Source organism: Zootoca vivipara, chromosome 10 (genome assembly GCF_963506605.1).
Source record: "Zootoca vivipara chromosome 10, rZooViv1.1, whole genome shotgun sequence".
Taxonomy (NCBI): domain Eukaryota; kingdom Metazoa; phylum Chordata; class Lepidosauria; order Squamata; family Lacertidae; genus Zootoca; species Zootoca vivipara.
Genome location: NC_083285.1, coordinates 37568916 through 37595050, shown reverse-complemented (window position 1 = coordinate 37595050; position 26135 = coordinate 37568916). Strand labels below are relative to the sequence as shown.

At 41.3% G+C, this 26135-nt stretch overlaps 1 protein-coding gene across 6 annotated transcripts in view; it reads right to left on the bottom strand.

Moving 5' to 3' along the window:
• CFAP54 (cilia and flagella associated protein 54) overlaps positions 1-26135 on the bottom strand; it is a 105061-nt gene that overhangs the window by 37480 nt on the left and 41446 nt on the right. For 5 of the 6 annotated variants that reach the window (XR_009558270.1, XM_035127119.2, XM_060279711.1 and 2 more), the window contains 14 exons: positions 25509-25656; positions 24442-24597; positions 23242-23364; positions 21750-21884; positions 20965-21064; positions 18329-18412; positions 16201-16327; positions 15185-15251; positions 13473-13591; positions 12372-12602; positions 10858-11000; positions 7559-7756; positions 5610-5770; positions 1907-2134 (listed from right to left, as the gene is read on the bottom strand). Coding sequence is in view for 5 of the 6 variants with exons in the window: in XM_035127119.2 (XP_034983010.2) it covers positions 1907-2134; positions 5610-5770; positions 7559-7756; positions 10858-11000; positions 12372-12602; positions 13473-13591; positions 15185-15251; positions 16201-16327; positions 18329-18412; positions 20965-21064; positions 21750-21884; positions 23242-23364; positions 24442-24597; positions 25509-25656 (2020 nt within the window). In the remaining variant the exon portion in view is untranslated. The remainder of the gene's footprint in view (positions 1-1906; positions 2135-5609; positions 5771-7558; positions 7757-10857; positions 11001-12371; positions 12603-13472; positions 13592-15184; positions 15252-16200; positions 16328-18328; positions 18413-20964; positions 21065-21749; positions 21885-23241; positions 23365-24441; positions 24598-25508; positions 25657-26135) is intronic. The other variant, XM_035127122.2, reaches the window with a different exon arrangement.

Genomic DNA, 26135 nt, shown 5'->3' with positions numbered 1-26135 from the left:
GATGTTCTTGGGCTGCAACTCTCATCAGCCCCAGCCAGTGTAGCCAGCGGTCAGGGATAGGACTTGTAGCCCAACAACATCTGGAGGGCACAACATTGAATACTCCTGTACTCGATTCCCCTGTGCTGCACAGTTGCACCGTTTGTTTGTTTCTTCGTTTTGTTTATAGCCACCCCTCCTCCAAAAGGCACTCTGGGCAGCAAAATACAAGAGATAAAACGTCTTTAAAATCTTGCATTCTGGTGTCTGATGTAGAGAAGTATATATCCTTTAGAACATCCAAACTTCTTACTAAGGCTCTACAAATTCGTGTAACGAAATTTAAAGGGAGTATGGAAAATGATTGATCCTCTAAAAAGGTTGGGGAGTAGAAATGTAAACCGCTATTAGAAGCAGCATTGTTGTTGTTATGCGTGTAATGGCTGTTTGCTAAAACTGAATTGAACTGAATCTTAATAACAATTCCAATGCAGCTGTAGACTGGGAAAGACCTTAACTCAACAGTCTTGTTTAGGGAGGAAGTCTTCAGTAGATGCCAAAAACACACCAAACTGATATTCAAGGAAATTCTGAAGGGTAGTTGACACAACATTAATGGCCTGATTTCTACATTGTGCAGAACTGACCTCCTGATAAGATGTGTGCAGAAGGTCCTCACCTGCAGAGAGCAGCAATCAATTTGTTATATAAGGGGTGAGATTTCAGGTTTTATACTTACACAAGTACACACACCATTTATTACGGTGGACAATGAAGTCTTTGGATTTGGATTGGGCTATTCCTCTCCCACCTAATAAATCTACTATTCAGGTAACACCTGTCGTGCTTTTTAACATCCCAAACCACATTGTTTCCAATTCATCGTAATACAGCACTCAGACATTTTATATCATTTTTGAAAACAGAAGTTGAAAAATACCAATGTGTGATTTGAATTACGTGCTTGTTCTTGTTTTTATTTTGTATTTTTGTTTTGTGAATTGCCCTGGCATCTGCGGATGAAGGGTGGTATACTAATAATAATAATAATAATAATAATAATAATAATAATAATAATAATAATAATTAATATGGAACATGTGATGACCGTAATTTGAACATTTGATTGAAGCAAGCAACCCACAGTCCAAGCCACAGGAAGTGCCCCATCAACCCCTTTAGCTCTATCTTCCAATCTGATTGGAAGATAAAGCATTTTCCTTGCTCTTTAGAGAGTGATCTGTCTGCTCTTTAGAGATAAAGAAGAGGCAGAAATATATTTTATCTGCAATCCTGGTGCTAAGCACCATAGTGCTAAGATTGGAAATAAAGTCCTTAGCCTGCTCTTTAAAAGGCAGCATTTCTACCTCTAGAATAAACAGAATGACCTCTGCAGCATTTTCAGCCACGCCCACCCCAGCACTGGAATGAGAGTGCTGAAAATGCTGTGTGTGTGTGTGTGTGTGTGTGTGTGTGTGTGTGTGTGTGTGTGTGTCTTTATGCATGAGTGTATTACAAGTAGTGATTTCATGTCTGGTGAGTTTGTGCAATGTATGTGTATATTGCATGTATGGTGAATGTGCAAATGTGGCAAGTATGAGTGAGTGGTCTTTATGTATGTATGTGCAATATGTCTATGCACAAATATAAACCGACCACATCAACCACTGGGATGCAGACCTCAAAGGGGTGGCTATCCATCAATGTGCTCCCCCCAAAAAATTAGCTAGCCCTGTTTAATGTTTGTGTTTTTAGAAGCCATGTTGTAATAATAAATTGTGCACTGGATAGTAGCTGAAAGGTTTAAATAAGCCAAGCCCAAGAACAAAGAAGAAATTCTTTTAGTAAAAATACATTTTTTTTTTGCTGCTTGTAAATCAGAAACGAAGCTTAATACAGTATGCAGACCTCAATAAAATATATTTACCTTGACAGAATCAGTAGTCTGCAGATCAACCACCATATCAAGCAACATATCTGATGCCATGTAATATGGCAGCCAAATGGTGCCATGAAACAACTCCTTGGTAATAGGAAATGGTGCATGAAAAGATTGTGAATGTCTAACAATTGACTGTGCTTCCTGAGTATAGGTCCAAAGGTCTCGGCACACATTCTGAAGCAACGTCCAGTGGCCACCACGGTAGGCTAAAACCTGGATGGTAAAGTGTCAGATAAAAGTCTGATGAGTGGAGCATGGAGATTTCTCAGTGGTGTCAGCATTAAAACACAAACCATTGTTTTCAGTTACAAAAAGTTTCAATTGCACAATCCCACTGAATGAATAGAGTGAAACCTACTTTCAAGCTAGAGATTGGACTGTGGCTCTGTATTTCCCACAACAGCTATATTGCTATGTTACAGTACCTACAATTACAACTGAAAGTGCAATTTTATGGCCCCTGGGATTTTTTTGGGGGGGGAGGGGTCACAGAATACTGGGGAACTCCCACTGCATGGAGTGGGTGGTCTGCCAACAGAGGGTAAGGTGTGCTGTGGAAGTCACCCCTTGACTCTCTGTGGAAGTTCTGCTGTGATGTGCTCTGTGGACAATAAGGTCAAAAAGAGGGCATTCAAGGGGCATACTGAGAAGGCTTTGAGTTCACTGAATCCATACCCCCCCCTTTCCCCTCTAGCATGTCTCCAGAATAGGGGATGGGGAGAGACTCTGGCAGTCCTGGAGCTGCTGTAGTTATTTTCTTTCCTACTGGAAACAATAGGAGGGAATTTTAAAAAAAGGAAATAAAAACCAGTAAAAGGGGGGGGGATAAGGAGCAGCCACACACTTTCCACCCTAGCTGGTGCAAGCTAAGCAGGACTTCAGTGGTGCTTCCTCCCCCCACCCTGCCCTCCACGGGACTGTCATGTATAACTATTTTATAATTCTGTAATGCCTTCTACCTTCTATACAAACACTTTTACAAAAAATTATGTATCAGAACATATATTCTCCAATACCCAACTAAGAAAGAGAACAGACAAATTTATGCTCTGAATTTGCCAGTATTGACACTACAATTCCTCCGTGAAATTCTACCTATATATTTCTGAATCTCTGAATTTCTGAATTAAAATACCAACACAAATATTTTCCCCTATCTCTACATATCACTACCATTCCTTTTCATATAACCGCATTTATCTGTGTGTTGGACGAGGTTTTTTGACTCAAAAATCATGTCACAAAACTGGGGTTGTCCAATACACAGATAGTAGCGGGGGGGGGAGAGAAGCGCCGCACCGCTGGTGGGAGCGCAGCTTCCCCCGATGCCGAAGCAAGCGGGGAGTGACCTGGGGGGGGGTGTTTCCTGGTCGCAGCTGCATGGGGGGGGGGAGAGAAGCTGTGTGCTGCTAGCCAGCTCGTTGGCTAGAGTGCAACTTGCCCCGATGCCACTGCGTGCGGGAAACGATCTACGGCAGGGGTCCCCGAAATTTATCCAGCTTTGGGCCGGATGCCCGCCGCACCGATTGCGTGGTGGGCCGGAGGGTAGGGAAGCACGCGCGGTGGTGCGGGAGCGTGCGGCTGTGCGCGCCCATGTGCAAACGCTATTTCTGGCACACTCCCGACCTGGAAAGCGCCGGAAATAGCTTGTGCGCATGTGCAGAAGCCTCCTCCGACCCGGACGTACACAGGAAATGACGCTTGCGTGTGCGCACAAGCTATTTCCGTTGCTTTTCCGGGTCGGAAGTCGGCAGCCGCGCCGTGCCGCGCCAGTAAGAGCTGGCGGCAGCAGCATGCGGCGGGGGTCACCGGGGGCCGCATAAAAGAGCCTCGGTGGCTGTATGTGGCCCCCGGGCCATAGTCTGGGGACCCCTAATCTAGGGAGTGTTTCCTGCCTGCAGCTGCATGGGGGAAAAGACTCAACAACTTTGGGCCATCTCCCCTCATTTTCTTAAAACTGAGTTCCCAAAAATGGGAGGGGGGGGTCTTATACATTGGGATGTCTTATAGATGGGAAAATACAGTAATTACTTCTTCATTCTTACTTTTCAATAGAGAAAAAAGGATACAAACTTCCCTCTATAGCATGCAGACTAACCTACTGAACTCTCAGGCAGCTTAGAACACAAAAATATCCAATTCATACACAGGAAAATAACTAAGAGGCGGGAAGTTGGCTATTGTTAGAAAAAAAATGACAGAAAATAAAAGGAAATAAATAGAGAGCGCAACGAGGTGCGTGTTACCTTTCTACAGCCAAGCAGCCAGACAGTGATTAAAACTACAGCTTTCTGATAATCTTTATCAGCCATTTCAAGATATATTCACAAAATCTATTCATATTTTACTGGTGTTTTTCCACTTGTACATTTCCTAGCTATAATTTCTAACATATTTCCATGCTGCTGATCTAATGCATGTGAAGTGGTGACATTCATTATGAACGCGGCTTCACTCTGTGCAACATAACCATTACAGAAATGAGGTTCTGAGCCTACATGGTTTTAGGCTGCGCTCAGTAGAACAGCATGTGCTTAGGAAGCTGGACAAGTCCCTTCTAAGTAGAGGTTTGGGCTTTATAGCACTGTGTACTGTGCTCCCTGAGGGGGCCATTCAGAAAACACAGCGCAATCCAATATAAGATTGCATTTACCATATTATTTATGGATGTATTCATTTACTTAAAGCAAAAGGCAACAAAGTTCTACCTACTGCAAAATAATTCTGGTGTTACCTTTTAAAAGGTTTTAGTAAATACAGTAAGAGAAACCAAGAAAAGGAATTCTTCTGATTCCTATTTTAGAAAATATGCACTAGGTAGTACTTCCAGCCAGGAAAAAGCTCCTGCTGGTCTGAAAGCTGGCATCTAGGCAACAGGCTACCCAGAAACTCATTATTGGCCTTCCACTTCCTCTAGCGTGAAAATGCTTGAGAGTGTTCTTTGTATTTGCTAAAGGGCTTCTTGCTGTCTTTCCAGAGATATGTGGGATATTACCCCCCCCCCCACGCCAACCTGATTAAAGATGGTGGCCACTAGTCATAGTTCTGGACAGCACTGCCACCTAGGACCACTGTTATTGTTTGCACATCACAGAAAAATGTTCATTGTATGTCAAAATTGCGTTTCCCCTGCTGGAATATGAAAAGGAGGTTTGGGTATTCATGGCTGTTTTCGCCGAAGTATTTGAGGAAGTATCAAATTATTTTTGAAGTTATACTGGGACTCCCTCAATGTTTCAGCAATAAGATGGGGGGGGGGGGAATGTGTGCAAAGGTTTATGTGTCACATGACGAACACTCTCTTCCATGAATTATTAGGAAAAGAAAAGAGGTAAAATATAAATTAGAGCTAAAAGAAGGCTTTTTAGCTCTAATTTATATTTTCCTCTTTTCTTTTCTTGGGGGATTCTTGTTCTACCTGACACAAGGAGTGGGTTAAGAAAAAAAGAGGTGACAAAAGTGAGTGAATGATAGATGGGCTGCTGCCAAGCTTTCTCAGACTCCTGCTTTAAAGGGTTAGGAAGACCTAGATGATATGAACCCTTTCTGCTAGACTACCCTACTGATATCTGGGAATAGAAAAAGAAGTTAATAGAAGTACAAGAAACAAATGTTTGTATCACCTATTGAAACTGGTAGAGACATTTTAATACAATAACATAAACACATTAATTCAAGAAGACATTACCGCCGCTCTTCTAAAATGTAGAAACATTTTAACAAAATGATCCTGCAAAGATGAATGATATTGTGCTTTTTCACGTTCTTTTGCGGTAACATATCCCTGAGTTAGTCGTGGGCTGTCTTTTTCTTCCGGCTTAATGCTGTGATCAGAAAAATATAATGGATCTAAAAACAAACAACATTTGAGTTAAATTGAGGACACATTTTCAAAGACATCAGAATGAGTAATAATAGTTTTCAGATCTGTTAATAAGATGGGCTGCAGGGACTTAATGGGCTTTTGCCAGCACCTTAACCCTTAAGTAGGCCCCAATCCCTACTCCTGAGAAGACCATGTTTAGACATTGCCTGAAGGCTCCCCACATGTGTTAAAAGAAGCACGATGGGGTCCTCTTATCTGTATACCTGATGGGATGGAAGGAGAACAGGGCCTCAATCTTAATGAAAAATGGGGAAACATGGAGCCTCCTTCTTCCACAGGAAGACATACGAGATCTGGACATAAGTCTGTGGAGACCAACAGCCCATAAACCAGTCGCCCCAAAAGAGGAGGCCTACATAAGAACTGTACCTACTGTTGAGAGCAACCTGGGGCATGGTGGAAACTGGCTTGCAAAGCCATTGGTTCATCTAGATCAATGCTGTTTAGTGACTGGCAGCAGCTCTCCAGCACTTTGGGGAGGAATCTCTCCCAGCCTTACCTGGAGATACCAAATAGTGAACCTGAGACCTTCTGCATCATAAAGCAGATGCTCTTCCACTGAGCTACAGACCTCCCTCTATTTACATACTGTGAGAAGTAATCTTTCTAGTCCATCGTTATATTGACTGGTTAATACTAAAGGAACAGTTGCAGTTTTATTGTAAATATACAAGAAAGAAACATGCCCGAGAACATTCTAGAATGTATATAAATAAACATTACAAAGGATTTGATTTTAATCAGCACATCTATAATTCAACAAATCACAAAAGTTTGGAATCAGCAGACTCTATCATGGCCTTGGATCAGGACTCATTTGGGGCTCAGACCTCTGGCACCTGGAACACTGAGAAGAGATAGATTCACTTCCCGGTCCATGCTGCATGAGCCTGCAGGCACCAGAGACCACATCCCTTCACCTGAGAAGACATCTCTGCTGCCAGACACAGGTGGCTAAACCAGAGAGGAAAGAACCACACAACTAGAATTCCCATTACCCCAAAGGAGCTAGCAGCTGCAGAAAGCGACATCAGCCCTCAGCTTGGACATCTGGCCTCAACTGCAAAAGGTCTGCCTCATGCCTTCTCTGGTGGGCACCCCCATGATCATGACAGACTCTGTATCTTTCTGAGATCATATCCGCGCCCCCCCCCCCCCAGCTGAGTGTTAAATGTTGTGGGGCTCAGAATGACAGCACTGAGGGCCAGGTGTCAGTTCCTCTGATGAGGCCATCTGGTAAGAGAAAGGAACTAAAGATGTATCAGCACAGTTAGCAGAACCCTCTAGACGACTATGGAGAAACTGCCATTTTCCCCTTTCTCCTATATAGCATTCTGGTCCATTGATGCTCTTTATTTAGTCTTGTCCACCATATCACCAAGAAAAGCAAGTTGACAGGGTTTTTTTTACTATTTTTTTATAACATGTCCTGACATCCTTGTATGCTCTTCAGCTTGTCCTGTTCCACAATGCCCTATATATGCTCCTTTATGCATTGACAACTTCTATTTTTGAATCCTCATCTATCCAAAGCCTTGGCAATCATCTGATCTCATCCTCATCTGATGCCTGAGACTTAAGCTTGGAAACCTGACACAGAAATGGAGCACCTGACAATATAGTGAGCCCTTAGATGGAACTTAGATGCAAAAGTGATAGGTTAGTAAAGTATTTGTTGGGGAATCCTTATGCCTCAGATCACGGAACCACTCGACATCTGATAGCCATTTGGCCAATATGTAGTAACCCACCTGAATCTGAAGCAGAAGATGACAGCTGGGAAAGATCAGTGGGATCCGTTGTGGCATCAGTTTCAGGGGTGAGACAATTACTGTGGTCAAGTAGGCTTGAGCTGGAAACAGCATCTGAAGAAGCACTTTGTAAAGTGGGGTCAGAAGCAGGCATGGAAGGACCAGAATTGAAGACAGGGGAGGTGGAATCAAGTGTGTCTGAGCAAAGAAGAGCAAGGAAGTATTGACTTGCTAAGAGCTGTTGGCTGCAGAATATTCAGGGCTGGTATTTTCGAGATTCCACAATTGTGTAAGTACCCCTAGCTTATCAAAAGGCCAAGCTAGAAGTCCATCTGAAAAAAACAGTGACAGGTCCTACCATATCTCACAGCTGCTCTGGTGGTTGAATGGCTGAGTTCACTGTTCTTGCACTGAATGACTGGGCTTCTGATTCCCTAGTTTGCTCCTGACAAGTGATGCAAGAGGAAGACAGGGCTGCATCTGCTGCAGTGGACGTCAACAGATGTGGAAGGGCTACTCAAGTCTATGAAATGCAACAAGGGGACACTGGAATTGTGTTTTCCTTTTGCCATTACACCAGGCAGCCCTGGAAACCCTCATAAAAGAAAGGCAGGACACAGCTATGGAGCAGCAAACAGTGAAACCAAGAAAGCTCACTTAAACTAAAGATGGTATTAATAGGCTTGTTTAAAAGCCATCAATTGTCAGGATGAATAATTGTGTTCTGATCTAAACACTATTCCTTTCAGAGAAAGATTTTGAAGAGGTTGAATTATTTTAAACATATGCTCATAACTGACTACATAACTACGTGCTTATGCACACACACAAGCAATAAACAAACAGATCAACACTAGATCAATTCTCTGGAATCAATTGCAGCATTTTTCATTCTGTATTTTATGACTGTTCTGAAGAATTCATCAGCCATTTTGTCAAGTTAGCCACAAGGAATATTATGACTCTTGCTAAGCCTCCAAATCAATCAATCTCCAAATAGCAGATAAACTGATGCTTGCAATTCATTAGGTTCCATTTTCCACCACCAATCCAACTTGATAACAAAATGCACTGAATCACCAAATCAAAAGTTAGCAAAATAATACGGAGACACCCTTTTATTTTGTTTGCCTCTGTCTTCTCATTACTGGACAAAATACGGAAGTGTTGTTCTCAACAGTGTGAACTAGAAATACAAAAAGAATAACCACATATGAACATGCAACGGAATAAGAAAGATATAAGGATTACATGAATAAACAATGCGAAGACTTGTGCTTTCCAATTTTGTTCTATTAAGCACACTTAAGATTTCCTTTGGCAGTACTGTGTTCAAGCTTGGAGCACTGCAGTTCAGGAAGCAACTAACGGGAGGAAATGGGCATGTTTTGGCTGGGGTGGGAATCAAGTGAGAGAGAGAGAATAGTAAGCATGCAGACCATTTTCAAATATTTATAAGAATGTCAGAAAGAAGAGGAAAAATTGCTCCCCAGTCCCCTAAGGATAGACAATGGGATTTAAGTGACATGTCTTAAGACCAGTCATTGAGAAACAGAAAAGGAACAACATCCTTAAAGAGGCTGTACGAACCCTTCTTTGTATGCATCTTTTTTTAAAGGATTGCTTTAAATTAGGAATCGAGTCATAGAACAAGCATGACCTACTGGGTCCATTTCAACTTTGATTAAAGACCTATGTCACAAACGGACTATCCCATGGTCCATCGGTGTCTCTAGACCATGTCTGGGACAGACAGGCAGAATCAGACAGACAGGCAGAATTAAGATAGAAACTTGGGACAGATGGGCTGTATATGTCAGTAAGAATATGTCAGTAAGAATTGCAAGGCAGGCAATCAAAACAGGATCAATAACTTAAATCCTAGAAGCAGCAGCCGCAATAGCACTGAAGTCAAGAAAGCAGACATTATTAGAAACACCAGGCATATCTGGAGCAAGAGACCCAAGAACAGATAAAGAACTAAAAGTGGTACGTGATGCACCCACAGGGCATCAGAACAGAGTGGATGCAGGCTTAGAGGAGGAGGTCAGGGGTGTACAATATGAAGTACTGGCTAAGACAGACAAAACAGACACAGGGGAAGGAATACATGGGGAGTTCATGTAAAACTACCAATGCCAATTGGTCAGCAGCAGGATGAATTTTCTGTGAATTTTGAAAAGCCAGGACTTGGGTGCACAACAATGCAGAAGATATTTCACCATGCAATCAAACTAAGCCTGCCCACCATCAGCACACATCTGAATTCACTTCAGTAACATTACATACTAATAATGCATTAGTTTTGCCACTAGCTCAATGCTTGCAATCAAGAGAATCAACAGCTAACCCCAATAATAGTGGCTGTTGGCATAACCCGAAATAAATTTCTCCTGGAGAATATGACATCAAATGGGTAGCTACTGCCATCTATCACCCACAGGCAAAAATGCAGAGTTCAGGAAGCAGGTTGTCTCACTGCATGCAGAGACCACAGTCCATTTCATTACAAGAGTCTCAAAGATTGCATCAACAAGAGCATGGTGACAGACAAATAAAAATAAGAATACAAGAAAGTGCAAAATACTGCAAATAGGCAAAAATACACAAGAACTACTTCTTTGACACATAAAAGGAACTGAACAATTTTGACAATTTGAAAAGCTAAAAACAAATAACATAAAATAAATAAAAATCAGACAGCCAATCTATCCACATAAAAGAGGATGGGCTCTGATCTTAGGAGATCAAGGGCCAACAGCCCTTTCTTCCTGGAAGAAAGTCTATCAGATGGGAATATAGGAAACTAACAACCCTTGACACACAGAAACACAAATCTGCCAATAAGAAGAAAAGAAGGAAGACCACCAAAAAAAGCTGCCAGAAAAAAAAACCCAAACATGTTCAAAAGCACTCAGAAACTCACTAAGGATAACAACAAACAGGAAAGAACAGGGAAGCACAAAATAGTTCAAAAAGTGAGGCTAATAATGAGGGAGGAGAAATAGAACTGCCTAGAAGGGCGGCAGGAAATAGGTGGGAGGCATGTCTGCCTATAGCGAGGCAACCACCTCCCTCAACACTGCATTTCCTGCCCCTGGGCGATAGATGACAGTATCTACCTATCTGCTGGACTACACTCTAGGGAAAAATACAAATTCAAAACAAATCCATCATGAAACCAAATAGTTACTGTTATATGTTCTAATTGTTTGGATTAGAACAGGTGAGAAGGTTGATGCATTTTAATATGTAAGATTACAATTATCTTGTTATTGCGTATTTTTTTATTTAGTTACCATTTTTTTTACGGATTTTTCCTGATACTGTTCTCTTAAAAAACGGAGGTTGAAAAGTCTTCAATTGCTCCTCTGTTGTTGCTGCCACCACTATAGTGCCTGAATTGATTAATGAGAATGCGTCTGGGTCTAGTTCATGATAACTGCAAAACAAAACATTTCATTGTTTAAAAAGAGCAAGCAAGGTATCAAATACATAAAAACTAACAATATTGTAACTTTATTATTCTGCAAATACTTACAAAGTCGTCTTTTTATATTTACAGAATGCTGAATGCTGAATGCTTCAGTTAATTCCTGCTTTCATGTGACCTTTCCCACCCAGTGTGGATTTTCTCGTGAACCCGTGCGCCATGGCCCATGGGCCTTCTTGGTAGCTGCTCCTAGACTCTGCAACGCCCTTCCTAGAGAAGCTAGACTGGCTCCCTCTTTGTTGTCCTACAGACTTTCTTGTTCCAACAGGCTTTTAGGAACTGACAGCTATGCTGTATTTATTGTAATTGTTTATATGGTTTTAATAGATTTTATATATGCATTGAGTTTTAATTCTATCAATTTTTAATTGTTTTTAATTATTGGTTTTCCTATCTGTAAACCATCTTGAATCCCATCAGGGATAAAGATGGGGTATAAATATAGTTAGTACTACAACAACAACAACAACAATTAGAGGTGATATTAGCGATCTCTCAGACAGGTTTTATTGATTTTACTCCTATTTTCTTATTCACCATGGGGACACCAAATCTGGGGAAAGGCAGGACAGGAATTGAAAAACTAAAATAAAAAATAAGAGTTTAAACTATAAATAGAGCTGCAGGTTGGAACCAACGTGCAAAAGTTAAGAAATCAAAGCTCAAAGCTCAGTTTCTATTCCAGTTGATAAAATGGGGAAACGATCGCTTCCATTATCCTCAGTTCCTTGGAAGTGGGGCAGGCAAACACATAAACACGAAGACTCAGCTGGGGAAACAGCAAGACCAAATCTACAGTGGAATTATTTCAGAGTAACCCTGTCTGGCCATTCATATCAATGGATGAAAAGCTGTGAAAGTCATATGAAGCACTAGAACTTGGCACATGAAGAAGAAAGCACTGCCTAATGAGTATGTTTGAAAAAGAATTCTGATGGCTTGAAGCACATATCTTTTGCTTCCTTCAGAACTTTTTAAGTTCATAATAATTCTAAGAAAATAGAAATTAGGAGAGATGCATTACCAGAAAGTAATCAATAGGGAATAATTCCACTAATAGGTCAATAACTTTTGTTTCTTCTGTAAGTCGTGGTAACATACAAGTGAAAAGCAGCTTCCCATCAGCAGTGGTTTTCTAAGAAACCACAAGAACAAGTGTTGCAGATCAGTCTTCTGAACTGTACACATCTTCCACTGAAGTATAATAGTTGTTTGTGGAAAATACAGAATACAGCAGAACATTTCTGAAGGAGGTAAAAGAGGTTGCTAGGGCATTGTTAGATTATGCCATTATAAATCATCACATTTATCCATTTTTACCTGTTCAGATTTTTTAAAGAATCAACATCAATAGCATATAACTCTTCTATCCGTTTTTTAAACAAATTGAAGTGGGCAATTGCCAGGTAAATGTTCAGCTGAGATCGCCACGGCAACTCTTCAACATATACCCGCCGCCATCTCCTTCGTTTCAAGAAGACATTAGAACGCAAATGCAGCTTTTGTGTCAGCACTTGTACAGCTAATTTTCGTGATTCTTCTTTTTCTCGCCTAAATAAAAACCATAGTAAGAGTGATTTATATTACCGGGGGGGGGAGCTGTTTTGCCCAAAATAAACAATTCATAATAATTCCAACAGAATGGCTGTAGGAGGAAACAGGAAAAAAAATTCTGAAACTGTAAAAACAGCCACATCTTGTCCTCGTTTGCATGTAATGTTAAGCCAAACCAAAACTTAGCACAAAAGAGCAAACATGGACTTTGAGAGTGATCACAGCCACCTTCTTCTTCTCTGGTTGTTCTCTGCTACTGCACTGAGCTAAGCATGATTTGATTCAATGTGTCATCCAAACCTAGACTCTTGTTTTAGCTCTCTCTCCAGGCAAACCACAAGATGCAACCAAGCCTTGCTCTATGATTTATAGATCATGGCTTGTGTGGGGAGCTAAATCACAAGCCTAGATTCAGACAACACACTAAAGCGCAGTGTAGCAGAAGAATGACTGCGGAAGAAGCCCCCACATTTGCTTGTTCTTGCTAAGCCATGGTTTGGCTTGGCGTTACATGTGAACAAGATCTTGCTTTATCGAAATCTACTGGGGAGTTCAATAGCTACACTGGTCTACACTGAAGTTGAAGTAACAAATTAGAAATGTATTAAACAAACAAACAATGATCCCCAGTTGGGGTGCAACAGGATCCATTTTGGATTTCTTGCATAAATTCTAGTTCTTTCCTGATTTGGAGGTGAAACAGCTCAACTTAATTTGAGCCAGTCCAATTCGAACCTAGTTAATATTAAAGAAAAATGTTCTCCAATGTCCTTTTCTAATCTCTTTAATGTGATAGGCCATATCCAGACATAACTGAAATCCAATTACTGTAAATCTTATTTAGAGCACATAAAACAGCTGAATTACCTTTGCCAGTCAGATGATTTGTGCAAACCATGTTGTTTAGTGGGATATTTAGGTTTAGGTTTTTTTTCCTTGGGAATCTTGGCTTTTGGTTTTTTCCTGGATGTTGGTGAACCTGACTTCTGAATGAAAATAGTAAGAGCTATCATTTCAGTGCATTATAGGCATGAAGCTATAATATCTTTATCTAATGTCTGCTAGAATTTGTATCTAAAGTATGCTAGAAGTAAGCCACAAAATATAGCAGAGTAAGCTGTCTTACGTCTCAGTCTGAAGAAAAGACAGAATATTAATAATAATAATAATAATAATAACAACAATAAACAACGACACACCATAATAGCGTTTGAAAGGTGAGTGGTGTCCTGTATTTCCAAAATGGAACTGGATATACAGCAGCACCCTTTCACGAAAGCAAACAAACCTCGTCTTCTCTTGGTAGCCAGCCAAAATTTGTTCTCCAGTGGGAGAAGACAGGTTCTTTTGACATTACAGTAAGCTCAATACCCAGTACAATTGGGGAAAAGGGAGAGGGCAGTCCCTGTATACCTCCACAGCTGTATTTGTGGTTTGTTTCAGTTTATTTCAGTACTATTATGTTGTTGCCATACCTGGAAAGAAGCTAACTTTCTGATGTTCCATGCAAGTTTAAATAGGGCTTTCAACATATTAAGATTCTGAATGTATAAAAAAGCCTTGTTCTAAGTAAGTAAAACCTTTATTGGCATCAAACCTTGCCAAAAAGCCTTGTTATAACGTGATTATTATTTAAGACAAATTCAATACAATTAGATTATTTGGAAGGCTCATTTTAAAAGTACAGGTTTAAGAGATATATACGGTAGATTGTTTTCACTAACATATCATCAATGCTGAAAAACCTTTGGCAAGTTAGAGCTTTGGTTTACATATTTTATTAAGAAACAAAAAAATGGATGGACGTTATATTGCCAGTTATGTTCTGTTATGCAAAAAAGAAACATTCATTTCCCACACAGTTTATTAACTTACTTTCCCAAGTAACTACCTATAAATTAAGTCAATTATGACATGAAAGCGATTATGCCTATTCTCTTATACCCTTCAGCTATTAAGGAGAATCCTTGGTGTTTCTACTACAGTGCTATAGTTTACACTAATTTAATATCAGCTCCTGATCAGCAATATCAACATTTTAAAGAACATAACAATATTTTAGAATCATATGTTTGTTTCAGGGCATGTCCAAAATATATGAACACTATATTTACATATATAAACATCTATGTTTTCCTTCTAAAGGTAAAGGGATCCCTGACCATTAGGTCCAGTCGTGTCCGACTCTAGGTTTGCGGTGCTCATCTCGCTCTATAGGCTGAGGGAGCCAGCGTTTGTCCACAGACAGCTTCCAGGTCATGTGGCCAGCATGACTAAGCTGCTTCTGGTGAACCAGAGCAGCGCACGGAAACGCCGTTTACCTTCCCGCTGGAGCGGTACCTATTTATCTACTTGCACTTTGACATGCTTTCAAACTGCTAGGTTGGCAGGAGTTGGGACCGAGCAACAGGAGCTCACCCCGTCGCAGGGATTTGAACCGCCGACCTTCTGATCGGCAAGCCCTAGGCTCTGTGGTTTAACCCACAGCGCCACTCACGTTTCCTTCTAGACATAAGCTATTATTAATGCATTTTAATCACATCAACTAAGTCTAAGTGAGTTAATATTATACAACTTACATGACCTTTTTTTTCCTTTTTTCCTTTTTTAGTAACTCGCTTGACACCTAGAAAGAATCTGTTCCGTCTGTAAACAAGGAAATAAAAGTTAATGTGAGGAGACACCAGCAGCAGTATGCACATGCTCTGTCTTCTGCTGGAGAAGAGGGAGGGAGGCTCAACACATGACTGACTTTCAAGGTAAAAGGCCACAGGACACTGTAGCATACCAGACTTGTGAGCCAACCTTGAAGAGGGAAATGAGGACAAGGTAAGTGGAATGGCGTTAACTCCAAAAACAGAGGACAGAATTGTGATGAGCTTCTGTAACTAGAAAGAACAGACAAGCTATAACAATTAGCAAGTGTGGGTGTCCTATGATGAAAAGCGTCCTGAGCTTTTTCCTGGAGTTATGAAGGAATTGCCAGAATCCTTGAGTGAATGGTGGAGGGTTTGGGAGCTCTGAAGGTATGTTGATCCCAGACAAAACTCTTATATTGAAGGAAAAGCAGTGAGTAATTTCACAATTATGATATGCAAGAGTGTTTCAGTGGAGCTCTTCAACCTGGGAAAGTAGCCCGTCTAGAAGGGAAACTCTGACCCTAAATTTCTGCAGCCTTACGTGATATCTCTGGAAGAACAAAGGGCTAAGGAGTAAACCCTACCCAAATCTGGAGAGGAGTCCCCAAGACAGTTGGATGGTCCCTTGTACACCTTCTTCTGGCAATTCCTGCAGCCAAGTTAGTGCCAAACTTTTTTGCTCTGCTTTCCTTTGGATCAAATCATCAGGGTCAAGAGCGGGGTCTTGTCATCTGGGCAGCGCAGGACCTCCATCCACACTGCCCAGGCTTACACTCTGCAGAGATCACGTCAGTTCTGCTAATGCTGCAGTCTGACTCCACCCCTGGAGGCACACTCCATTACTTCTTGACGTACAGATACCAATAACAAAGCCCACATGACCTGCCGGATATTTCCAGTGAAATGTTCAGAGATGAAATAATTTCAGTTATTTGCTCTTAAATTTGCACACCTACTTTTTAAGGTAGTCTAGTACATCGTCACTCCATTCAATTACTCGTGAAAATCTCTCTTCGGTTATTGCTTTGTACACAAGCTTAACAAAATATTCAAGGAAGCGAGGACTCTTCTTGAATTTCATCACTGTGTATTTATAAAATAATCATAGTTAATATATTCCATTGAGCATTGGTTCAGCTTTTTATTAGAGGATTCCACAAACATACTCATTAGAAAGTTATACAACAAATAGCTTCCGGTTTGCCTGCAGAGGGAAATGGTGGCTCGGAGCGGATCATCTGCTCAAAAGACGATCATTACCGGGCTATTTGGGCGACAGGGGTGTGTGCCAGCGTTAGACACCCCCTTAAAAAGCCCCACATACAAGTGGGGTCTCAAGGGGACCAGCCAAGCGATGGGAAACTCACTGCGCTCGCAGAGCCTCGCTGCTGCATCGGCAACAAGTGGGGGGGGGGAGAGGAGTAGCTTGAGTTCACTCATGGCTCTATCGCAGAGCTCAAAAAAGCCGAAACAACGAATCGCCACCTGAAGCAGCAGACATTCTAAAATAAGGTACTTATTGTCAAACTTTTTGACTTTAAAATTAAGGAATTTGGGCTTAAATTCAATTTGGCAAAGATGGAATCTAAAAAGGAAGTCAACTTCCTACAAAAGAATACAATACAGATTGGAAAATTAAATCAGAAGTGTCTGCAAATTGAAAAAGGACTAATTTTACCAGAGAGTTTAGAGAAGAAAGACGAACACTTATCAGTCCTGGACAGTGCAATTGATCCTAAAGATGAAGAGGAAGGGGCATGGAACATTGCTCTCCCAGTGAGGGGGGGGGGACGACAAGACCCATGCTTGACTCAAAAGGTCTTTAAAGAAGAAGCAGTATGAAATAATGCCCTCCCAGTGAGAGAGGGAGAGCAGGTTCCATACTGGGGTCAGAACCTAAGGGGAATAAAAATTGTGAAAGGATTGAAAAGTGGAAATTTAGGAGGATGGTATCGTGTAATAGTTAGAGAATTGGGGAGACAGCAGGGGATGAAGAAGGAAGTGTGGCTGTTAGGCAGTGACAGAGTGGGAGTGGAGTGAGGAGTAATATTGGATGTTTTTTCTGACTGATTAAGATGGTCCAAAACCAGATTGACTTATGGAACTGGCTGAACCGTCTGGGAGACTCCGAGTCCGGGGGGGGGGGGCAAATTAGATATAAGTGTTTAAAAGTTATTAGGGTAGAAGAAGCAATGCTTGGATATTTTTGGGAATTCATTTTAGGCTAAGGGGTGAAATAGAAGGCATAGCTGCCAAGTACCCCATTTTCCCCAGGAACCCCCCGTATTTTCTTACCATTTCCCGCTGGTCTCTCCCGAATGGATTTATATCCCGTAAATCCCCCGGAAAGCAGCTCTTGCCCGCGGCCATATTTCTGGTGCCGCTCTGCCCATGAATGGGCACCGGAAATCGAGCGGCGCTGGCATCAGAAGTCGCTTCTACGCATGTCCGGAAGTGCATAGAAGCGACTTCTGGCACCACTCTGCCCATTTCCAAAATGGCCGCAGCGCCAGAAGTCGCATCTATGCATGTCCGGAAGTCCGGATGACTTTGTTGATATTTTTCAAGATACAGTCATACCTTGGTTTAAGTACACCTCGGTTTGAGTACTTTCAGTTTAAGTACTCGGCGAACCCGTCTGGAACAGATTAATCCACTTTCCATTACTTTCAATGGGAAAGTTTGATTCAGGTTAAGTATGCTTCAGGTTAAGTACAGACTTCCGGAACCAATGTGCACTCATACCTCGGGTTAAGTACGCTTCAGGCTGAGTACTCCGTGGACCCATCTGGAACGGATTAATCCACCTTCCATTACTTTCAATGGGAAAGTTCACTTCAGGTTAAGTACGGACTTCCGGAACTAATTGCACTCATACCTCGGGTTAAGTACGCTTCAGGTTGAGTACTCTGCGAACCCATCTGGAACAGATTAATCCACTTTCCATTACTTTCAATGGGAAAGTTTGATTCAGGTTAAGTATGCTTCAGGTTAAGTACAGACTTCCGGAACCAATTGTGTTTGTAAACCAAGGTACCACTGTACCAGTTAAAAAACAAAACAGTATGCTTTTAAAATGGTTACCTTCCTTATAACCAGTCTTCGTTTGCCAATTTGAAACAACAGGATACAGGAGCAAAACATCTTCCTCTCCTGTCAGTTCCGCTCCTAGTTGGAAACAATCCAACAATGGCATAAAAAAATACAGAAAGCTTATATACACTGAGCACAATCTAGCCAATGTTAAGCACTTTCAGAACCACTGTTTTCAATGGTAGAAACCCCACTGAAATAAAACAAACTTAACATACTAGATTTGGAACTAAATTATGCAGGTTGTTATTATTTATTAAATTTCTACTGTATTATCGCCCTTTATCTGAGGATCACAGGGTGTTTTACAATATAAAAACACAAAAATACATAACATAGTAACTAAACAAAAACAATACCCCCCCACACACACATACATACACACACACACACAGTTTAAAAGGTCATACTCTTTAATTAGCCAACGGCCTGGGTAGGTAATACTCAGACATCTCTTACATTGCCCTGTAGCAGTAGTACCCAGCCTAGGTGACCTAGATGCTTCTGTACTACATCAGCCTAAGCTATCAAGGTCAGTGCTGATGGGAGATCCAACACCTTTTCAAGGGCACCACAATGGGTACTAGGGATCTAGGGAGTGTGCCACATCCACAAATTTTCACATTTTCACTCACCATGTCCAGGATGCAATCAGCCTCTGGGAAGCATGATGAGTACTACAAAGATTGAAATCCCAGCAGCTGTGTGACATTCCCCACAGCAGAAAGTTTGGGGAAGAACACTGGGGATTGTCCGGCAGCTGTGAGTCTCCCAGAGTGCTTCAGCCATAAAGTAAGTGCAAATAACTTTCTGCTCCAGGGAAAAGGAAACAAAATTTCCTTGGCTGTTGCTTGACAGAGCTGCAACTACTACCTTGGATCCTGAACGCCCTGGAACTTGGCATAGCTGCCAAGTTATCCCTTTTTTACAGGGATTTTCCCTTATGCTGAATAGGCTTCCTCGCGAGAAAAGCGAAAACTTGGCAGCTATGGGAACTTGGACGTTTTGGCTTCCGAATGCCGCAAACCCGGAAGTGATTGTTCCGGTTTATGAATGTTCTTTTGGAACCCGAATGTCCGATGGGGCTTCCAAAGCTTCTGATTGGCTGCAGGAGCTTCTTGAAGGGTACAGAGTGATACTGCACTGGGAGCTGCAAACTACTGCTCTCTGGGAATTTTCCAGCATAGTGACCTCAAGGGGTGAAGTGCTGTCTGCATCCACTGCTTCCTCTTAAACATCCTAAGTTACTACCAAGATCAACAGCAGGGTCTTCCTCTTTCTAGTTCTGGGCTGACACTATCCCAATAAAACTGGGACATGACACCTACCTGTACAGATCACTAATGCTGCAATCCTATGCACCTTTAACTGTATGACCAACTCCAGAATAAATAGAGATAGCTTCTGGCTGTTATGACCTTTCAAAACTAAAGCCCTCAGCTGAAAATATACTATTCCTAAATAGGGGTTGTGAAGGATCCAGAAGCCTTTCTCCAAATTACCACAACCTTGTGGGTCAGCTAGAATGGAGCAGATGCCATGTTCTCTAGTCTCAATCCTACCTCCGGATCAGAAGAAAATTCAGAGGGATAGGATACATCCCTCAGGGAACCATCACCCCCCATTCCAGGATCTTTGAGGCCAGAGGATAAGGCTTCACCTGACTCCCGAGACTCATAGGCCACCTCCACCATGCATTTCTCACTGCCCCTATGCAACAGGAGTCAGCAAATGTAAATCTGGCAGTAGCCCTTTTAGAAACACAAACAGCTCCTCAGAGGGGCTTAATTAACAGCAGAGCCTGCCAATCCAGCTCTCAGAAAACTTCAACAAGCTAGAGAGGGGCAGCTCTTACTAGATGAGTTCTTACCAGCAGCCGCCACAGCACATAGCTGTCAACCCTCCCATTTTTTGCGGGAAACCCCCTTATTTAAGTCCGTTTCCCGCTGTTACCCCGGATTCTAAAATATCCTATAAATGTCCCAGATTTTAAAGGAAGCAGCTCCTCTCCCTCCCTGCTGGCAGGGGAGGCTCCACTTGTGAACGAGCAGCGAACGAGCAGCCAGCCGCCAGCCGGTAAAAAGTCTCGTTCGGCGGCTGGCTGCTCACTCACTTGCCGAGTGCTGCCGGAAATCGCCTCTGCGCATGCCTGGGCATGCACAGAACTGATTTTTGGTGCCGCTCTGCCCATGTCTGGGCACTGGAAATAGCTTCTGTGCATGTCCGGGCATGTGCAGAAGCGATTTCCAGTGCCCAGACATGCGGACACGCTGAAATAGCTAAGCTGTTTTGCAGCAACTTTGAGTTTTGAGAGGCTTTTCAAATGTTATGACAACCGTAGTATGTTTTTGAAGAAATCAGTTATGATAATGCAGCTGAAAATGTATTCTGATAAAAACAGAATAAAGGATTATAAAAAATAATTATGTCTGCTGAGTGACATATAAAGGTCATACCAACAGTGGATTAATACAGAAATTAGATTAATATTGATTTTACATTATCTCTCTTTCATATTCAAAATAGGAAACAAAAACCCACAGTCAATATTTAAGACATGTAGGTAATACAATAAGCTTAGTAGAGATTGCATAAGATTAAAAAATGATATGCATTTAAAAATCTACCTGGTTTTGTCAGTTTGAGCATGTTGTTTTCCAGAGCTTCTAAGTTCTCATTTACTTTTTCAGCTATAGCTATTTGGGCCTTCATCCTTCTGGAAGGAGTCTATAACATTAAGTTAATAAATTATTATTTTCCCTTTATATTGCACTCAACTAAGCTGAAGCACCATGACAACTGTAAATACAGGATTAATTGTAAAATAAATAGCTAATATTTCTATCTCTTTTTTTGAAAAGAGATGACATTTCATTTGCATCCGATTTCCAAACACAAGCCTGTGGTTCATCCATACAAGAGAGGATGGTTTAGCGGAACATTACTGCGCTACTGACCTCCTGACAATGGTGTTGCTCCTGTTTATCCAGACAGTGGAGGGCAGCAGCCAGGCTGAGCTGCACTGAAGCACCATCCTGGTACCATCATGTAAAAACACAAACGCCCCAAAAGGTTGCCAAATTCTAATTTAAGCTATAGCTAGTCTTCAAACCACTGAGTTTTGTTAATTTGGACCTAAAGAGTTTGTGTCCAATCAAGCTGAACAACCTCCACCAATGGTAAGCCTTTGATAAAACTTTCTGATTTTGCTGTTTGCCTCAACTGCAGAAATGTGAGAGTCAAACACATGGCATGTCATAATACATAGCTGCTGGGCTGTGTTCATATTGGTAGGTTTCAACCCACCAATTAATCTCTTCAAACAAACAAAAACCAGTTAATCCCTTCCCAACGAAACCATTGATTGGATACTAATATCCAAAATGAGGAAATGAAAAGTATGGGCAGTTACCTCTTCTTCTATTATTTCATCCCCTGTTTCTGCAGTTGCAGCCGACTGAGCTGTTCCCTGTGAACAATCCAGCATCCTTTTCCCATAGTTAACAACAACTATTGCTAATTCATATTCTTTCCATGAGCGCAGAACCTATTGAATATACATATATATTCATTTCCATGTGATAGCCACAAGTTAAACAACAGAATACTGTAAAAACAGAATACTATGGCATCTTAAAAACTAACGCTTGGGTCCAAAGAAGCTTGTGGGCGTGTGCAAAGTGCTTCTGTATGCACATTACATGGGGAGGAGGGCAGGGGAGGTGTCATTAGGGAACTACCATTTCATAGGGAGCAGGGTTCAAGGGGTATATAGGTCAGGAACAATACAAGCAAGCTCACACTCCTCTGAATCCAAGCTCATGAAATATATTACAGCACAATTTTTGGTAGGTTACAGCCTATTTTATCATCAGCATCTGGTGTGTGTGTGTGTACTTCTTTGTGTGCCTCATCCATATGAGGTCTGGAAGGTGGCAACATGAGAACGGGTCTTCTCTGTAGTGGCTCCCTGTTTGTTGAATGCTCTCCCCAGGGAGGTTTGTCTGGCGCCTTCATTATATATATTTTAGGTAGCAGGCAAAAATGTTCCTCTTCAACCAGGCCTTTGGTTGATTAATATTGATTAATATTCTACAGCCTTTTAAATGAGTCTGTGGGAAGGGGGATTATTGTTTTGCTGTTTTGTTTTACTTATTTCCATGTTTTTATCCTGTATTTTATTATGTTAAAGTGGTATATAAATCTAAATAAATATACATACTTTTTTTTAGATGAAGAGAAAGTGGAGACAAAATGGCGGGAGGGAAGCCAGGGGGAAGACGGGAGTCTGAGAGGACAAAATATGGGGTGAAAAAAAGAGACTTCTGACCACACAAAACTGAGGGAGACAAAAAGATCTTAAACTAGAAATGAATAAGATAGAGGAAATAGTTAGGGGAAATGTTTAAATGCCTGAGAAGATGGAGTTGTAATTGTGAATGAGCCTTTCAACTAAGGTAGAAAAGCAAATTGCGTGTTGGGAATTCTACTTCTCTAAATGTTGCTTTTCCTACCTTCGACCACATGGTGGCACCAAACCCTCACTGATGCCTTCCAAAAAATTGAACCACAATTTTTGTGTGTGCAAGAAACCCCAAAATTGTTTACAGTAAATTCAGTCCATTATATTGATTAAGGGCCTTGTTGGCAACTTGTTGATCAAGGACAGTGAAGGATTCTGCTTCTATTAAAAATGCCTTGTTCATTCTAGCACAATTAATCCTTCTCTAGTGCATTCCTATTAAGTTTAAGGAGATACCCAAATCTTGCAGAAGCATCTGAGAATCTAGAGAGAGTTGTCAAGCACTGACATTGGCCTGGTTCACAAATAACACCAGCAAACGTTTGTGTTAGCCATGGTTTCGTTAATAAACCAAATAATAAATTCTAGAAGCAATAAATACCTTTACTGTGAAATAACAAGAGCAAGCTATCATGTGCTGGAGGCTTTCATAGCATGCTGTTGGTCTTTTTTGCAAAGTAGACAATGGCATCTCTTGAAGAACAGTAAGATACTTAATGATAATCTGAAAATACAGGGATGGCCATTTAACAACACAGTAGTAGAATACTGCATGACTAATGAGTAAAAATGAAGCCCCCAGGGATGCCGAGTTGGCCCTGTGCCAGTTTTGATGCCTCTTTACAATGTCCCCAACAAAGGTGTGCATCATCATGAATTCCCAGCCCTGTGTGTGGTGCGCTGCAAAGGCTGCAGCATGCTTTCTCTGTTGCCGCCATTGCTTTTACACTAACACCACTCACCGGCCTCCACTGTGCTCCCACACACTTTGGCAGAGGATGAGTGGTGGCACTTTCAAAGGAAAGCTAAGTTTAGCTCCCATCCACAGTGATCACTTGCCATGTTAAGTCACCCAAGATGTAATGCCCTGACCCAAAGATCTGTGGAATCAATGCATTTCATACAATTATGGGAAAGGACATTGCATTTTGGGTAAGTTAAAATAGTGGCTGGCCACCACAGATGGGAACTGATCTTAGCTTCCATCCAAAAGCCACACTGCCACCCACTGCCTAAAAGCATCTCTAGGGGCTGCTAAGGAGGGCAGTGAATGACAGCATGGTCCTCCCAGGCCAGTGATAGCTCCTCTAGGCCCCTGAGCCAGTGCCTTATCTGGTTGAGGACTCACACTGGCCCTGGTTCCTCCACCTTAACTTAATTTTCATCTCTTGTTCAATTTTGAGACAAAAATCCCTGTTAGGAGTGAACTTTGCTCATCATTCTTGATTCTTAACCATCTTGGCTTCTAATAATTGTTAACATTAACCAAACAGCTTCCCAAGAATTATGATGTCTATTAATTGCTATTTACCATTAAAATGTTATTATTATTTTTCTTGTATCCTGTCCTTACTCTTCAGAGAGATCCCAGAGCAGCTAACAATCACAATGAAACCAAAGCGGCAGTAAAGCCAGTTTTTAAAGCATGGATAACATCGCTATCAGTGGCAAAAAGGGTAATAAATACCATCAGTTTTAAATATGTTCTGAAGGCCTGCGGGAACAAATAGGTTTTTAATCAATGCCTGAACAAAACTAATGTGGGTATGCAGCCTAATATTTATTTATAAAGTCCTTTTACCTGAATGACTGGTTTTGAAGGAATCTTGTGATAGATCAGGGGAGCTAAAAGACCATAACAATGAACAATCGACTGTAGTGCATAATTTACATCATTTAACCAGTTGCTGAGTTCAAGTGCCACTAGCATTCGCCCACATTCAGCTATTCTAGCAACCTGGGAGAAAAAATATTTTCATTTATACATTTACGTCACAGATCACAGGCAAAATAAAAAGACTTTTTTTTCAAATATCAGAAGTACAGCAAATGGCACAGAATCTCTAATTTTCAGATATTTCTGATAAGCCTAACTATAAATGTAGTATTCTTCATAAAATCCAGAAAAGGGTAATTTTTGTCATATGGTAATTGTTCAGAGACAATTTTTATCATATCTGCAAACGAAAGCAAAGTTAGTAGTGCACCCAAACTGCAATATGGAAAATTTTAATAACACGTCTACCATCTATTTGGTGGAAATACAGTGCTACTAGTTTAGCTTCTGACCCTGCTGCTATTATTTTAAAGCAATGGTAGATAATATGACTCTAGAAACCACAATATTGCTTTTGTTGTTAGTACACTGGTCTCTAACTGTAAGGTGTTGTGAGAAGAAGTAGACAGTTCAGTAGCTTTCTTATGTGTAATTCACCAAGAAGCCTCACATTTCACACCCTTCCCTCCATTCCCTACTGCTCTGCCTCATATAATGGCCATGAGCTAGCAGGCAGGGCAAACCATTACCAAAATATCAATTTATTACAGGTCAAATAACAAGAACAGACTTAAGAAATGATTTGGTAGAACATCACAAATCGGGAGCAGAGCTGGAACACAAGGAATGCCAGGCCTAGAATACAAGGGATGGACAGAGGGGCGGAGGCAAGTAATTGACTGAGACGTGTAAAGAAGCAGCTTTTGCTGCAACAAAAGTCCTATTATTTTAAAAAGCAACTATTAATGTGAAACCTGACACGTGTGAAAATTCAGCTCAACCCTAAATTTGCATAGGGAAGTGAGTGTTAAAACTTGAAACATAAAAAGAACAAAGTCAGTCTCTAGGATGCAGCATTAATGTAGACATACTTGTCTACTGTATCTTAGGTCGTTGAAACAAACAGAATCACAGAAGAGATTTCCTTCAACCACTGTGATGTCACTGATGATAAAAATGCTCCTGATGAACAAGTATAGAAGGTTTGGAGACGCCCGAGATAGAGCTTCAGGAATTAATCTACAAAATACAAAGCACATAAAATATGTGAATTAATATGGCATAGCAATGAAGATAAATAATAGATAAACTAGCTGTGATACTTTACACTAAAAGGCTCCACTAGTTCTGATAAACCATTTGTTGGCACCCAAGTATTCTCCAGCCCTGCTCCCTCCCACAGCCTATCACCACCTTGGGTGGGTGTATCTGGTCCCAGCTCCCACTGGGTGCTAGGTACGGTAGCTAGCTGGGTCAAGGCAGGTAAAAGGGGAGCCATAGGTTCACCACCGTTCAATAGGCTGACTCCAGCAGGGGAACCATGGGGGGAACATGGGATCAAGAGTATGAACTCCTGGGATGTGTTTGGGGTAGGCAGCCTCAAGCAAGTGAAGGAGGCAGCAGCAGGTGTATCAAGCACATCCTCTACATCCTATCACCTTCTAGCAGCAAAAATTAGGAAGATGGATAAACAGCTTATAGGCAGCTTCTCTATTTTA